This window comes from Gouania willdenowi, chromosome 22 (genome assembly GCF_900634775.1).
Source record: "Gouania willdenowi chromosome 22, fGouWil2.1, whole genome shotgun sequence".
In the NCBI taxonomy this organism is placed as follows: domain Eukaryota; kingdom Metazoa; phylum Chordata; class Actinopteri; order Blenniiformes; family Gobiesocidae; genus Gouania; species Gouania willdenowi.
The window spans coordinates 19,813,989-19,830,166 of NC_041065.1; the positions used below are offsets into that span (position 1 = coordinate 19,813,989).

Consider the following 16,178-nt stretch of genomic DNA (forward strand, 5'->3'; position numbering starts at 1 on the left):
CTGACAAACCCTGTCTTGTTCTTACTTGCAATTGAGTCATGACTTCATAGCAACAGAGTCTCAAAACATAAGATTCTGAAGTAGTGCAAACAATGGAAAATTCATATTTAGTAAGTAAGCAGATTGAAGCTCAGTTAGGTTTTACAAATTACATCAACTACTATTGTACCTCTTGTAAAATACTTTGCTTACCTTTCTCTTTCTTGAAGATAGACAATTTTGAGAGTCTCGCTGGTTGTTTCTGGTGGTAGCAGTCATTCCTACAGGACCCTTAACGTCCACGTTCACATTTGATTCTAATGTCGGTTTCATCCCAGTATTCTGTTTAGGAATCAGATTAGGTTTCTGTGCAGACTCCGATGAGGTCTCCAATTCCTTTTTGTTCTCCTTGACGTACTTGTCCAAGTAATCAGGCAGCTTTATGTCAGAGAACTTGGGCAAAGGAGGAAGAGAGGAGGGGCAAAGCAATGACTCACTAGCTGCACCTCCTGTATGTTCCGTACCTTTCACACCCTCCTTATCAGCAGAAACACCACGGTGAGGTGATCTATCAGTCCCTCCCAGTTTATCAACCAAAGGCATATCTTTTTGCTGGTCAGATGAAAGTATGCTGTTTAAGGCAGCCTCTCCTTTTGTCTTCCTTGGTGACCGAGGAGAATTCAGAAGGCTGGACAGGATGGACATCCTCCCAAGCCTTGAAGATACCTTTCCCAACTCTTCATTATCATTTGGTTCCTTCCCATTTTGTGCTTCTGCTTTAGTTTCCTCAATGGACACTTTTTCTTCTAGAGTACCAAGGTTTTCCAGTTTTAAGTCATTGTTCACTAAAAAGGATTTAGGATTTCTACCTTTTCGATGAATTATAGAAGCTGGTAAAAGATCTGTAAAACTCCTAGAGTTTTTCCCTAAACCAAACTGGAATTCCTCAGGGTCAAAGGTTTTTTCACAGTTGTCTTCCCTGATGGCTGGCATTGCAAACGATGGGGATGGTGTTTTTTTAAGCATTCGTATCTTTAGTGGTAAAGAGAAAGGAATACCACCCTGCTTAATATTTTTGACAAAATCGTTCATTTCATCAAGTTTGAGAGAATGACCCCCACAAGTTTTTGTCTCCATGTTTCTTTTCAGTTCTTTCTTCATCTTGGAGGGTTTCAAATTATGATTACACTCAATGTCTAACCACTTAGATGGAGAATCTGACATTTGAGGAAGGCTTTGAAGTGGGAGGAATGATTTTAAAGAAGTACGAAGAGACAATGTGTCACCATCAATTGGTTTTAGAGAGCTTTCTTCTTTGAGGTCATGAGAATTTTTAATTTCTTCGTGTTTTTTAACAGAAACATCTTTCCTTCGAACAGTTTCAGTTTCTTTTTCATTTGTTTTTAACAATTGAGCGACCCCTGTTACTTTATTTTCTACATCAACAACTTCCCTTTTGATGATCATTGATTCCTGTTTAATGCTATTATTTGTAATAAAATTTTGCTTTGTTTTATCAAGTAACTTGGTATCTTCCGGTTTATTCTCCTGAAATTTTGTCAGGCTTCTCTGCACTTGGACACCCTCGAGCGGTTTGATGCTTTGGTTCTCAAAGAGACTTTTCTGTGTTTCTGATGTCTCAATGACAGAAGACTTCACCAAATGTGAGTCGTCATTAATTGTGATCTTTGACTCTTGAGTTGCATCTGGTTGGGGTATTCTAATTTTTTCTTCAGTTATTGCGGTTTGACATTCATCAACTTTAGGAGCTGCTTTCTCAGTCATGGATGTATGCTTTACATTTTCTTTGGCATCTTCAGTAGTTGTACTTCCAGAAGGATCAAGTTTTTCCTTTTTAGTTTTTTCCTCTTGAGCTTCAGCTATCATCATCGCTGGCTCTCTTCCTAAAATGTTGTTCAAGTGTTTTGTTTCAGGTAATTTATCTTGGTTTGGTTTTGTCTCGGTCTTTTGATCAAAATCAGATGTAGTTTTCAAATGTTCCTCATTACCGTCTTCATCTGTATTTGTAACACTTATCTTACTCTGTCCCAGCAAATCTTTAATTTCAGTTTTCTTTTTAACTTGTTTAACATCTTCATTATCTTCTTGAATTTCTGTTGCGTTCTCCTGAATTTCTGTTGCTTTCTCCCGAGTTTCTGTTTGTACCACTTGAACCTGTTGTGAATCACTTACAAGAGCTTTGGGTTTATTTCTTTCTAAATCCGTTTTCTCGCCATCCTGATTACTGATATCTAATTTTGTCTGCACTTGTAAATTGCCAATTTTCCCCTTTTCAGGCTCTTTAATCAAATCATCTACTGATGTGTTTTTTGTGTCAGTCTTATATTTCGCACCATTGTCACTTTTGCTTACATTAGTCTTTGCCTCCATTACAATGATTTGTTGGGTATTTGTTGTCTTTTCTGTCTTCACAAATAAATCTTGTATTCTTAATTTGGGTTTAATTTCAATCTTGTTTTGCTTGTTAGTATCAACTGACTGTTGATCTTTCTTAAGCTCATCTTTAGTCTTGTATGACTGAGTTTTACCTGCTGAAACCTTTACCTCTGAGTCTTTGTTGATATCCTTAGTACTATATTTGCTTTTGTTTTTAGTTGTATTTTCTTCAACAATGGCTGTAGTTTCCTTGTTATCACTTGTTGCTTTCTCTATGAGTGTTCTCCTTTCTTCTAGACTATTTACATCTACTGTCTGGGGTTTTGTCATTGCTGCAGACTCCAACAGTACTTCAACTCCACTTGTTTCTTTAGCTTTAACAGTGTTTTCATTTGGTTTTTGAGTTTGGCTTTCTTTTGCTTGAGCCTCTGTCCTTTTGAGGTCTAGGGTCTGATCTGAAATAATTACTGAAGTGTTGGGTTGGTTTTTGTTTAATTTTGTAATGTTGACATCCTGAACAGGAATTTCTACGCATGTCTGAATCTCTATGTTGCCAACCTCAACATTTTTTATTTCAGGTTTTTCAGCTAATCTCTCCACTGATGTCTTTTTCGGATCAGTCTTTTCTTTAGTGCCATCCTCACTTATGGCTACTGGAGTATGTCCTTGCTTTGCTTTTATTTGTTGGGTATTTGTTGTTCTTTGAATTTCTATTTTTACTGTTTTATTGTCTGGCTTTGAATTTGTATCAGGTATGGTTAAATCTGGTTTCATTTCATCCCTGTCATCAGAAACTGAAGACTTGTGATCTTGCTTGAAGTTAACTTCGGCACTATTGACTGAGACTGTTAATTCTGTGTCTTTATTAGCATGTTCACCTCTCTGAGTTTCAACGTTTTCTGTTACATTGACAGTTGTTTCATTAGTATCACTTTTTGCTTTCTTCCCGTCTGTCCTGTTTTCTTCAAAATAATTTACTAAAGTAGTCTTAAGATCAGACTCCAACAAGGCTTCTTTTGGTTTCTTTGAATCATTTATGTCAATCTTTTGTTCTCCGTAAGTTACAAACTCTTGGTCATCCTTAATTCCATCACTCTCTTTGAGCATGCTTTCTTCATTTTCATTTTTAGCTTCTTTAGCCTTTTCATTTCGCTCTTGTGTTTGTTTTTCCGATGCTTTCTCTTGTTCTTCTGTTTTCACTATTTCAAAAGTCTGAGCAGAATCAGTTGCAGAAGTTTTTGGTGGGATTTTCTCTAATTTAGGAACCTTGTCCTTCTGATCAGTAACATTTAAGCATACAATTAAGTTTCTATCCTCATCTTTTTTACCGGTAGGCTCCTGCACTAATATATTTTTTGATGTATTTTTTAGATCAGTTGCTTTCTCCTCAATTTCTGTTGTTTTCTCCTGAATTTCTGTTTGTACCACTGGAACCTGTTGTGAATCACTTACAAGAGCTTTGGGTTTATTACTTTCTAAATCCGTTTTCTCGCCATCCTGATTACTGATATCTAATTTTGTCTGCACTTGTAAATTGCCAGTTTTTCCCTTTTCTGGCTCTTTAATCAAATCATCTACTGATGTCTTTTTTGTGTCAGTCTTATATTTCGCACCATTGTCACTTTTGCTTACAATAGTCTTTGCCTCCATTACAATGATTTGTTGGGTATTTGTTGTCTTTTCTGTCTTCACATATAAATCTTGTATTCTTAATTTGGGTTTAATTTCAATCTTGTTTTGCTTGTTAGTATCAACTGACTGTTGATCTTTCTTAAGCTCATCTTTAGTCTTGTATGACTGAGTTTTACCTGCTGAAACATTTACCTCTGAGTCTTTGTTGATATCCTTAGTACTATATTTGCTTTTGTTTTTAGTTGTATTTTCTTCAACAATGGCTGTAGTTTCCTTGTTATCACTTGTTGCTTTCTCTATGACTGTTCTCTTTTCTTCTAGACTATCTACATCGACTGTCTGGGGTTTTGTCATTGCTGCAGACTCCAACAGTACTTCAACTCCACTTGTTTCTTTAGCTTTAACAGTGTTCTCATTTGGTTTTTGAGTTTGGCTTTCTTTTGCTTGAGCCTCTGTCCTTTTGAGGTCTAGGGTCTGATCTGAAATAATTACTGAAGTGTTGGGTTGGTTTTTGTTTAATTTTGTAATGTTGACATCCTGAACAGGAATTTCTACGCATGTCTGAACCTCTATGTTGCCAACCTCAACATTTTTTATTTCAGGTTTTTCATCTAATCTCTCCACTGATGTCTTTTCCGGATCAGTCTTTTCTTTAGTGCCATCCTCACTTATGGTTATTGGAGTATGTCCTTGCTTTGCTTTTATTTGTTGGGTATTTGTTGTTGTTCTTTGAATTTCTATTTTTACTGTTTTATTGTCTGGCTTTGAATTTGTATCAGGTATGGTTAAATCTGGTTTCATTTCATCCCTGTCATCAGAAACTGAAGACTTGTGATCTTGCTTGAAGTTAACTTCGGCACTATTGACTGAAACTGTTAATTCTGTGTCTTTATTAGCATGTTCACCTCTCTGAGTTTCAACGTTTTCTCTTACATTGACAGTTGTTTCATTAGTATCACTTTTTGCTTTCTTCCCTTCTGTCCTGTTTTCTTCAAAATAATTTACTAAAGTAGTCTTAAGATCAGACTCCAACAAGGCTTCTTTTGGTTTCTTTGAATCATTTATGTCAATCTTTTGTTCTCCGTAAGTTACAAACTCTTGGTCATCCTTAATTCCATCACTCTCTTTGAGCATGCTTTCTTCATTTTCATTTTTAGCTTCTTTAGCCTTTTCATTTCGCTCTTGTGTTTGTTTTTCCGATGCTTTCTCTTGTTCTTCTGTTTTCACTATTTCAAAAGTCTGAGCAGAATCAGTTGCAGAAGTTTTTGGTGGGATTTTCTCTAATTTAGGAACCTTGTCCTTCTGATCAGTAACATTTAAGCATACACTTAAGTTTCTATCCTCATCTTTTTTACCGGTGGGCTCCTGCCCCAATATATTTTTTGATGTATTTTTTAGATCAGCTGCTTTAATGGCCTTACTATTTATTTTATTCTCCTCTTTTAAGAGACTTTCTTCAGATGCTTTTTGTGGACCTGTCTTTTCTTTGGTAATGTCATCACTTAAGCTTACAGGGGCCATTTTCTGATTTACACCAACTTGTGGGACATTTTCTATTTGTTGGGTCTTTTCTTGAACTTTAACAGTTACTGTTTCTGTAGCATTGTCCAGCTTTGAATTGGTATATTCTTTTGGTAAATTTGGTTTCATTTCCTTTTTGTTTTGTTCGTCACTATCTTGAGGTGGATGGTCTTGCTTGACTTGAACTTCAGCATTGACTGCTATAGTCTCACCAACTATAATATTGATTGAAACTTTAGACTCTGAGTCTTTGGTTAAATTATCATCTCTCTGAGCTTGAGTCGTTTCAGTTTTAACTTTTGGAGCAATGTTTTCTTTAGCAATGACAGTAATTTCATTGGGCTCTCTTTCTGCGTGTTCTGAGTCTGTCTTCTTTTCGTTAAGAGAATCCAAAACTACAATCGGTTGTGTCATTGTTTCAGATTCCAATGATGCCTCATCCGATATTAGACAAGTATTGTCTAAACTTTGAATGTCTTTTTCTATCTGTTGGGTTTTTTCTTGAATTTTAATTGTTACTGTTTCTGTATCATTGTCCGGCTTTGAATTAGTATCTTCTTTTGGTACATTTGTTTTTATTTCCTTTCTGTTTTGTTCGTCACTATCTTGAGGTGGATGGTCTTGCTTTACGTCAACTTCAGCATTGACCACTACAGTCTCACTAACCATAGTATTGATTGAAACTTTAGTCTCTGAGTCTTTGGTAATATCATCATCTCTCTGAGTCATTTCAGTTTGAACTTTCGGAACAAGGTTTTCTTTAGTAATAACAGTAATTTCATTGGACGCTCTTTCTGCTTGTTCTGAGTCTGTCTTCTTTTCGTTAAGAGAATCCAAACCTACAATCGGTTGTGTCATTGTTTCAGATTCCAATGATGCCTCATCTGATATTAGACAAGTATTGACAAAACTTTTAATGTCTTTTTCTATTTGTTGAGTTTTTTCTTGAACTCTAACCATTACTGTTTCTGTAGCATTGTTTGACTTTGATTTGCTATCTTCTTTTGGTAAAATAAATTTTATTTCATTTTTGTTTTGTTCGTTACTATCTTGAGGTGAATGTTCTTGCTTGACTTCAACTTCAGCATTGACCACTACAGTCTCACCAACTATAACAATGTTTGAAACTTTAGACTCTGAGTCGTTGGTAATATCATCATCTTTCTGGGCTTGAGTCGTTTCAGTTTTAACTTTTGCAGCAACTTTTTCTTTTTCAATGACAGTAATTTCTTTGGGCTTTCTTTCTGCTTGTTCGGAGTCTGTCTTCTTTTCGTTAAGAGAATCCAAAACTACAATCGGTTGTGTCATTGTTTCAGATTCCAATGATGAATCATCTGATATCATACCAGTTTTGCCTAAACTTTTAATGTCTTTTTCTATCTGTTGAGTTTTTTCTTGAACTATAACCATTACTGTTTCTGTAGCATTGTCCGACTTTGAATTGCTAACTTCTGTTGGTAAATTCAATTTTATTTCCTCTCTGTTTTGTTTGTCACTATCTTGAGGTGGATGGTCTTGCTTGACGTCAACTTCAGCATTGACCACTACAGTCTCACTAACCATAGTATTGATTGAAACTTTAGTCTCTGAGTCTTTGGTAATATCATCATCTCTCTGAGTCATTTCAGTTTGCACTTTCGGAACAATGTTTTCTTTAGTAATAACAGTAATTTCATTGGGCGCTCTTTCTGCTTGTTCTGAGTCTGTCTTCTTTTCGTTGAGAGAATCCAAACCTACAATCGGTTGTGTCATTGTTTCAGATTCCAATGATGCCTCATCTGATATTAGACAAGTATTGTCTAAACTTTTAATGTCTTTTTCTATTTGTTGGGTCTTTTCTTGAACTCTAACCATTACTGTTTCTGTAGCATTGTCCGACTTTGAATTGCTAACTTCTGTTGGTAAATTCAATTTTATTTCCTCTCTGTTTTGTTTGTCACTATCTTGAGGCGGATGGTCTTGCTTGACGTCAACTTCAGCATTGACCACTACAGTCTCACTAACCATAGTATTGATTGAAACTTTAGTCTCTGAGTCTTTGGTAATATCATCATCTCTCTGAGTCATTTCAGTTTGAACTTTCGGAACAAGGTTTTCTTTAGTAATAACAGTAATTTCATTGGGCGCTCTTTCTGCTTGTTCTGAGTCTGTCTTCTTTTCGTTGAGAGAATCCAAACCTACAATCGGTTGTGTCATTGTTTCAGATTCCAATGATGCCTCATCTGATATTAGACAAGTATTGTCTAAACTTTTAATGTCTTTTTCTATTTGTTGGGTCTTTTCTTGAACTCTAACCATTACTGTTTCTGTAGCATTGTTTGACTTTGATTTGCTATCTTCTTTTGGTAAAATAAATTTTATTTCATTTTTCTTTTGTTCGTTACTATCTTGAGGTGAATGTTCTTGCTTGACTTCAACTTCAGCATTGACCACTACAGTCTCACCAACTATAAAATTGTTTGAAACTTTAGACTCTGAGTCGTTGGTAATATCATCATCTTTCTGAGCTTCAGTCGTTTCAGTTTTAACTTTTGCAGCAACTTTTTCTTTTGCAATGACAGTAATTTCTTTGGGCTTTCTTTCTGCTTGTTCGGAGTCTGTCTTCTTTTCGTTAAGAGAATCCAAAACTACAATCGGTTGTGTCATTGTTTCAGATTCCAATGATGAATCATCCGATATCATACAAGTTTTGTCAAAACTTTTAATGTCTTTTTCTGTCTGTTGAGTTTTTTCTTGAACTCTAACCATTACTGTTTCTGTAGCATTGTCCGACTTTGAATTGCTATCTTCTGTTGGTAAATTCGATTTTATTTCCTCTCTGTTTTGATTGTCACTATCTTGAGGCGGATGTTCTTGCTTGACTTCATCTTCAGCATTGTCCGCTACAGTCTCACTAACCATAATGTTGATTGAAATTTTAGACTCTGAGTCGTTGGTAATATCATCATCTTTCTGAGCTTGAGTCGTTTCAGTTTTAACTTTTGGAGCAATGTTTTCTTTAGCAATGACAGTAATTTCTTTGGGCTTTCTTTCTGCTTGTTCCGAGTCTGTCTTCTTTTCGTTAAGAGAATCCAAAACTACAATCGGTTGTGTCATTGTTTCAGATTCCAATGATGAATCATCTGATATCATAAAAGTTTTGTCTAAACTTTTAATGTCTTTTTCAATCTGTTGAGTTTTTTCTTGAACTCTAACCATTACTGTTTCTGTAGCATTGTCCGACTTTGAATTGCTATCTTCTGTTGGTAAATTCGATTTTATTTCCTCTCTGTTTTGTTTGTCACTATCTTGAGGCGGATGTTCTTGCTTGACTTCAACTTCAGCATTGACCACTACAGTCTCACCAACTATAAAATTGTTTGAAACTTTAGACTCTGAGTCGTTGGTAATATCATCATCTTTCTGAGCTTCAGTCGTTTCAGTTTTAACTTTTGCAGCAACTTTTTCTTTTGCAATGACAGTAATTTCTTTGGGCTTTCTTTCTGCTTGTTCGGAGTCTGTCTTCTTTTCGTTAAGAGAATCCAAAACTACAATCGGTTGTGTCATTGTTTCAGATTCCAATGATGAATCATCCGATATCATACAAGTTTTGTCAAAACTTTTAATGTCTTTTTCTGTCTGTTGAGTTTTTTCTTGAACTCTAACCATTACTGTTTCTGTAGCATTGTCCGACTTTGAATTGCTATCTTCTGTTGGTAAATTCGATTTTATTTCCTCTCTGTTTTGTTTGTCACTATCTTGAGGCGGATGTTCTTGCTTGACTTCACCTTCAGCATTGACCGCTACAGTCTCACTAACCATAATGTTGATTGAAACTTTAGACTCTGAGTCGTTGGTAATATCATCATCTTTCTGAGCTTGAGTCGTTTCAGTTTTAACTTTGTTAGCAACGTTTTCTTTAGCAATGACAGTAAGTTCCTTGGGCTTTCTTTCTGCTTGTTCCGAGTCTGTCTTCTTTTCGTTAAGAGAATCCAAAACTACAATCGGTTGTGTCATTGTTTCAGATTCCAATGATGAATCATCCGATATCATACAAGTTTTGTCTAAACTTTTAATGTCTTTTTCTGTCTGTTGAGTTTTTTCTTGAACTCTAACCATTACTGTTTCTGTAGCATTGTCCGACTTTGAATTGCTATCTTCTGTTGGTAAATTCGATTTTATTTCCTCTCTGTTTTGATTGTCACTATCTTGAGGCGGATGTTCTTGCTTGACTTCACCTTCAGCATTGTCCGCTACAGTCTCACTAACCATAATGTTGATTGAAACTTTAGACTCTGAGTCTTTGGTAGTATCATCATCTTTCTGGGCTTGAGTCGTTTCAGTTTTAACTTTTGGAGCAATGTTTTCTTTAGCATTGACAGTAATTTTCTTGGGCTTTCTTTCTGCTTGTTCTGAGTCTGTCTTATTTTCTTTAAGATAATCTAAAACTACAATCGATTGTGTCATTGTTTCAGATTCCAATGATTCCTCATCTGATATTAGACAAGTTTTGTCTAAAGTTTTAATGTCATTTCCTGTTTCCTCATCTAACAGTATACCCATTAACTTCTCCTTGCAACTGTCCTGTGATTCATGGTTTTCCTTGGCTCTATCAATAAGAGTGCTTTCATTTTGTCTTAGTTCAGACTTCCCTTCTATCAAAAGACCATCTTTGTTCGAATCCTCTTCAACGTTCTTGGGCAATTCAACAGTCGATGCTTGTGTCTGACTTTCCAATGCTTCTGTTGCCCCAGTTTCACTTTTCTCTTGACTTTCCCCCTTCGTTTCTAAATCATTCAATGAATCAATGCCCAGTGTGTTAGCAAGCACATTTTCACTTGTCATGTTATCCTTCAAAGCCACTTGTTTCTGATCCCTCTTGGTAGTGTCCAATTTCACAACATCAATGGTGGAAACATGTCTTTTTCCAACTTTTGGTTTACAGTCTTGGCAGTCCAGTTCTTTATTGGAGATGTTTTCAGCCCCTTGATCAGAATGAGTCATATCCAGTGGTTTTGTTGTATCCTGATACAGCCCTGCAGAATTAGTCTCTTTCTGTTGTTTTGAATCAAGTTTAACATCAGTCTCCACTTTGGTTAGTCCTTCTTCTTTGACAATAAGAGAGGGTTTTAGTTTTTTATGTTGATTTTGGAGGGATATCTTTATTTTGCTTTCCTTATTTGTACATTTTTCTTTATCACACAAAGTATCTTGTGACTGAAGACTAGATGCTTTGTCAAATGAAGTATTAAGCAATATTTCAATCTGTTGGTCGGAAAGCTTTGCTTTGGCTTTGTCAGTCAAAACCGCATCACACTTTTTCAACAACTGGGAAACATTGTCATTGGTCCCACTTGTTTTACTACCCTCTCTATTCTTTGTCTCCTTTTCTTTGCGATCAGTCCTACCAGTCCGTAGATCAGCACATTTTTTCATGCTGTCCTTCTCCTCTGTAGATCCTCGGTGCGCAGCATTCTTTACTTTATCCGTTAAAATACTCTCGGACTGTTTAATAATTGTCTTTGTAGGTGAACTAACAGTTGAAGTCTCAGTGTTCTCTGAGGAAGAACTTAGAGGTTGTCCGGATTTTATTCTGGTGGGACTTTTCTGACCTCTCGTTGGAAGTTTGGAAGTTAATAAGCCATCTGCTACTTTCGGCTGCTGTTTGGGGAGCCGTAGTGACACTTTTTTTTCTTGCTTTGTGGGAGGTGGGCTGACTAAGGAGGCTGAACTGTCACTGTCTTCACTGCTGACATGTCGCTTATGACTGGGTGTGGACAGTTTTGTAGATGATGGGCTTACTGTTGGGAAACAATACATATTCAGATGAAGTGCAAAAAATACTTTTAATTAATGAATTATTTTATCTAAGCCAAGCAAAGAAATAACTGCAACAACTTTTTAATTAATTTTTTTACAGCAAATATATACACCACAGGGGCTATTATTTGATAATCATTTGAGCAGATGATTAAATTTGACAGGATTCAGCAGCCATGTTCTCAATATTCTAAAACACAAGACTAAAAGAGTATATTATCTATCACACTGAGCACATATTGTCAAATCATCTGCCATACTTTCACCAGGAACGAAAATGACTCATCAAAATATTATTAAAGATTTCCTGTTTATGCGTAACATTATAGCATGACATCAATTCCACATTTTAATTTTCAACGAGTTCTTACCTTTTTTGGGACTTTCAGGTCGGGTTGCATACTTTCTATCATGTCGCTCTTGGCTCTGGTTTCTTTTGGGTTTCTCTCTATTTGTTGGACTGAGAGGAATGTCTTTTTTCTTATTGGTCCCACCTTGAGCTAAATCTTCACTTTTCTTTCGTGATGGAGAAGATACTGGCAAACGACTCCTTGACAGCGACACCACGTTAATATCCAGAGGAGTACGTTGCGGTGTGTTAACATCCTTTTCTTTGTCTGGTGACTGTTCAACATGTTTCTCTTTATGCTCTTCCTCTACACCATTCACCTGATTTACAAGCTTCTCATCAGGCTTCTCCCTATTGATCTTTGTTACTGTCCTAGAAGTTGGTTTAGTGGGAGAAATGTTTCCTGACACAGATTTCCCTACTTTAGTTTCCTCAGTGCTTGGTCTTTTGCCTGGCTTAGTGGTAGTTGTTAGAGATTTCAAAGAATCCTTTGTTCTGGTTTGTTTTGGCAGTTTTGATGTGGTTGATGAGATTTCCACTGTGGTTTTATCTGGGGTCACAGGTGATTTTTGCTCATCTGATGACGGCCGTTTTGGGATTTTGGATTTCAAACTTGCTGCTGTTGATGGACTGCTTTGTCTTTGGACTTTAAGTGTTGGCAGCAGAGACTCTGGCTTCTCATTGCTGCTTTCCCTTTCAGCCAGATCGCCATTGGAAGTTTCCACTTTTGTACCCTCTGCAGAGACCATTTCGTTTGTCGAGCCACTCCTGGTCTTGCTTCCAGCTGCAGAGGATGGGCCCTTTGTTGCCCTGGCTGTGGTATGCGGACTTCCAGCTGATACTTTAACCCCTTGTTTAGCGGGGCTCGTCTGGGTAGTTCCTTGGCCTCTTAGTCCAGATTCCACAGCTTGAGACTTTAGTTTGTACATGTCTGAAGTTGCAAGGGTAGATTCTAAGTCAGAGACATCAGAGCTGGTTCGTTCTTTATCTATGTGCTCAAGAGTACTTGTGCTGGAGTATAAAGTCTCATCGGTTGAGGATGACACTTCAAAATTTGAATCTGGGAACTCCGCAATGCTGTTATTTTCAACACTCTCCGGTCTGGAAAAGAAGAAAAACATTCATTACTATAACACAATAGATAAAAATGTAAAATGTTCGGGTTTTTTTTTAATACAAATTCCACTGGATATAATGTATAATCCACCACATTTTTGACTCCAAATAGAAATCTTGTCACAAGCTCCTGTGTGATAAAAGATAAAACTGATTGCAGTGCTTTCGAAAATCAATGAGCGATTTAAAAAACAAAAAAAATGTTAGCCATAGGTAACATATAGTGCATTTTCACATTTGTTGTTGTTTTTTTTACTGCTGTTGTTTTTTTTTAATTTATGTACGTATATCATACTTTTTTGCACTATAATCCTATCCTTTACTTGCTGCTTTAACTGTATATTATGTTCCTGCAAATGTGATTTTCCCCTCTAGGGATCAATAAAGGTATATTCTATTCTTTTTATTCTCTATTCTAGTGGTATAAAATGTAAAGAAGTGTTTTTTTTATTGTTTAAGTAATCAACATGTATGCAAGCTATTTCTGGTGCTTTTATTGTGAAAGGATAGAAGTGAAAGTTGGTGTTCCGTGTGTATAACACTTAATTGTGTGTACGTAAATAGAGAAATGTCTGATCAAATAAAACAAACCCATCTCTACCCAATGGAATAAAATGCCAGTGGTACAATAATTTACTTCTGCTGTGAGTGTGAAAAACATTAATAGTGCTTGGTAAATGTGGAGCTGAAGGCAGTAGTTAAAAACAGGAAACAGAGGAAATTGGAAAATCTCCCAGCAAAGAAAACAAAGGTGTCATGAACACATGTTTCAGTTTTGCTCTGTTCTCTCTGAGCTTTGGTCAATGATGTGTTCTAGAGTGTCAACCAAAGAATTAATAGATTAGTGCTGCTTCTGAGGTTTGGAGTGATGAGAAAACACTTGAAACCATTTCCCTAAATTTTCAACACTTCTTTGAAACTGTGTTGTCACAACAGGTTAAAGATTTTTTCTGAAACAATAAATTGGTCTTGAATACGTACTCTAGACAAGACCCTAAACATTAGAGTGCAGAGAAACTCGAACATTCCAAAGGAAAGCTTGGGTATTCTTTTTGCTTCACACGCATCAGTATGTTTAAATAAAGCGTGACAACTCTCCTCTGTATCTGTCGCTGTGTATCCATGTAACCCTGAAGTCAAACAAAAGGGTCCAGGCCATCTTTTCATGCTTCTTTTCCCTCTATGTAGTCACTTACTCATTCAGGTAGTGACTGAGTATACACCAAAAGCAAACACTCAAATGTGTTCTTCTGGTTACAAGAAGTAATGTTTTAGTCGCTACACTGGCTGTTCGTTAGTGGAAGTTCAATTTTAGCTATTATGTGAAGAATGAAGCCTTCTTGTGTTTAAATGATGAAGAGTACAGTAGATTAATATTTCAGTGGCTCTGTGGGTTTAGTACATTGTCCGATGTACAATAGAACATGGGAACTCAGAGCTCAGGTTGCGCTCAGGCTGAAATCCTTTCAGCTCCCCTGCTTTCCAGTTCCCTTCACATCAAAGGGACTTTTCAACCAGTAACCACAGCAAACACACAGATACTCACACTTTCACCGCTGCTGTTTCTCCTCCAGAGTTGTTTGAAGGTAAGTCACTTCTCGGCTCCTCTCCTGTTTCTTCTTCCCCCTCTGAGCTAATGTATACCTTATGGGCAAATGCCTTGTGCATGGAAGACAGATTCACAGTCTTACGGGTCACGCGAATTTCTCTCACCCTGCGTCTCCCCTGAAGTGAACTTCTTGTTGAGTCTGAGCCAGCGTCAGGCTCCTCTGTTGCTCTGACCTCGTCAGTAGTCGGTGTAAAGGAGGAGCTGGTGTATCCTGGCAGGAGGCCAAAGGATGACGACACCTCCAAGGCAGCAGGGGGGCTCTCAGTACCGCCCTGAGCCACTGAGTCCTCCTCGGGAATTACTGTTACAGGTATAGCCAACACGGGAGGCGAGTCTGCTCTTAAACCCTCCTCCTTGTGTTTCATGATATATTTTTCTCCCTCTCCCTCCCTCCCTCCCTCCGCTTCCTCATCCTCTCCCAGGTAGGTTTCCACCCACACAGCTTTGTGCAGCTGGCCGTCACTCTTTGCTTGCTCTGTGTCAGCTGAAAGGGAACATGTAGAGGCTGTGCTTTCTGCTGTATTTTGAATGTTTGAGCACACCCAAGCTTTGGTCCTGGCCTCTGCTTCTTGTCGCTGCACACTGGGAGATAGTTTTGCTTGTTTCTTGTCAGAGCGTGAGGAGTGGGAGCCGAGGGTAATTCCTTTTAGCACAGTGCTGTGTCCCTTCTCTCCCAGCTTCACTGAGGACTTCTTTGATGATAAGCTAATAGAGGTTAAATTGAGAGATTTAAAGGCCTCACTCATTTTAGAAACTGGAAACTGAAGTGTCAGTGTGTTGCTCGGGCTCTTTACTTTCTCCTTACTCTTTCTTTCCTTCAGTTTGTCTTCTTCCAGACTAGCATTCAACCTTCTGCTCACCTCCTCCGCCACTGACTCCGAAAAGCTCACTTCTGGGCCATCAGTGTCCAGGGGATTGGTCGGCGTCATGTTCCCAGAATCCTTGGCGGCAGTGCTGACCCTACACACGGGCACCTCCCTCACACTGTTATTACCGCTGCTGTTGCTGTCAGCAAACGGGATCTCGGTGTCGGCGGCGATGATCGAGGCCACGCTGGCTCTGTCCAGGCTCTCCTCGCTGTGATGCGGCCACGACAGGCTGCCGTCTTTTCTGGAGGGTGTCGGAGTTCGCGATCCATCCTCTTCGGTAGACTGGGACGAATGAGGCGATACAGGGGATGTTGGGGAACTTGTGTCGGCGGATGCGTCTGAATGATGCCGACTGGAGCTCTTCTTTCTTCTGGTGTTAAAGAAGTGGCTGATGCGATCGAATACTCCCTTCTTGTCCTCCAAGTTCTAAAAAACACAAAGTAGACAAATAAATGTTAGTGATGTGTACTTTGGCCACACAGCAGAAAGGTCTAGAGTTTCCAGAAGTTATTTCATATTCACCATCAATTGAAACCTGCATAATTAAGTGAAATTATCTTCTCTTCAGTAGCAGTATCTGTAAAATATGTCACTAGAATGAATTCTAATAGGTTTTCTGATAATATTGAGTCCAAACCAGTCGAAAAGCATTCATAATTTGTTTGTACGGACATAACTTTTGTGAATTATGACCATTACTTCTGTCAAGCAGAGTCTTGACACAACAGGAAATAACAGACTCAAAACTAATGGGCTACAGAAGTTACTGAGCCAAATATCAGCAAACGCAAAAAGACAATACAAAACTAAATTCTAAACATGAATTCAACTCGACATGATACACACAAACCTGTCAGGTCATGAGGGACTGGAACCCTGCCTTCTTTTATCAACCTTAGAATATATG

The 16,178-nt window shown here is 37.7% G+C and overlaps 2 protein-coding genes across 2 annotated transcripts in view; both read right to left on the minus strand.

The window, feature by feature from the left end:
• Nucleotides 1-2,579, minus strand: part of crybg1a (crystallin beta-gamma domain containing 1a) — a 19,685-nt gene extending 17,106 nt beyond the window's left edge. Inside the window, exon 1 of the mRNA XM_028437215.1 lies at nt 193-2,579. Coding sequence (XP_028293016.1) covers nt 193-2,370 — 2,178 coding nt within the window. The 5' untranslated portion in view covers nt 2,371-2,579. The remainder of the gene's footprint in view (nt 1-192) is intronic.
• The window catches only part of LOC114455871 (titin homolog), a 54,460-nt gene continuing 40,690 nt past the window's right edge, over nt 2,409-16,178 (minus strand). Inside the window, exons 3-6 of the mRNA XM_028437170.1 lie at nt 14,340-15,697; nt 11,700-12,778; nt 2,529-11,309; nt 2,409-2,428 (exon numbers count right to left, since the gene is read on the minus strand). Of these exons, the coding sequence (XP_028292971.1) occupies nt 2,409-2,428; nt 2,529-11,309; nt 11,700-12,778; nt 14,340-15,697 (11,238 nt within the window). The remainder of the gene's footprint in view (nt 2,429-2,528; nt 11,310-11,699; nt 12,779-14,339; nt 15,698-16,178) is intronic.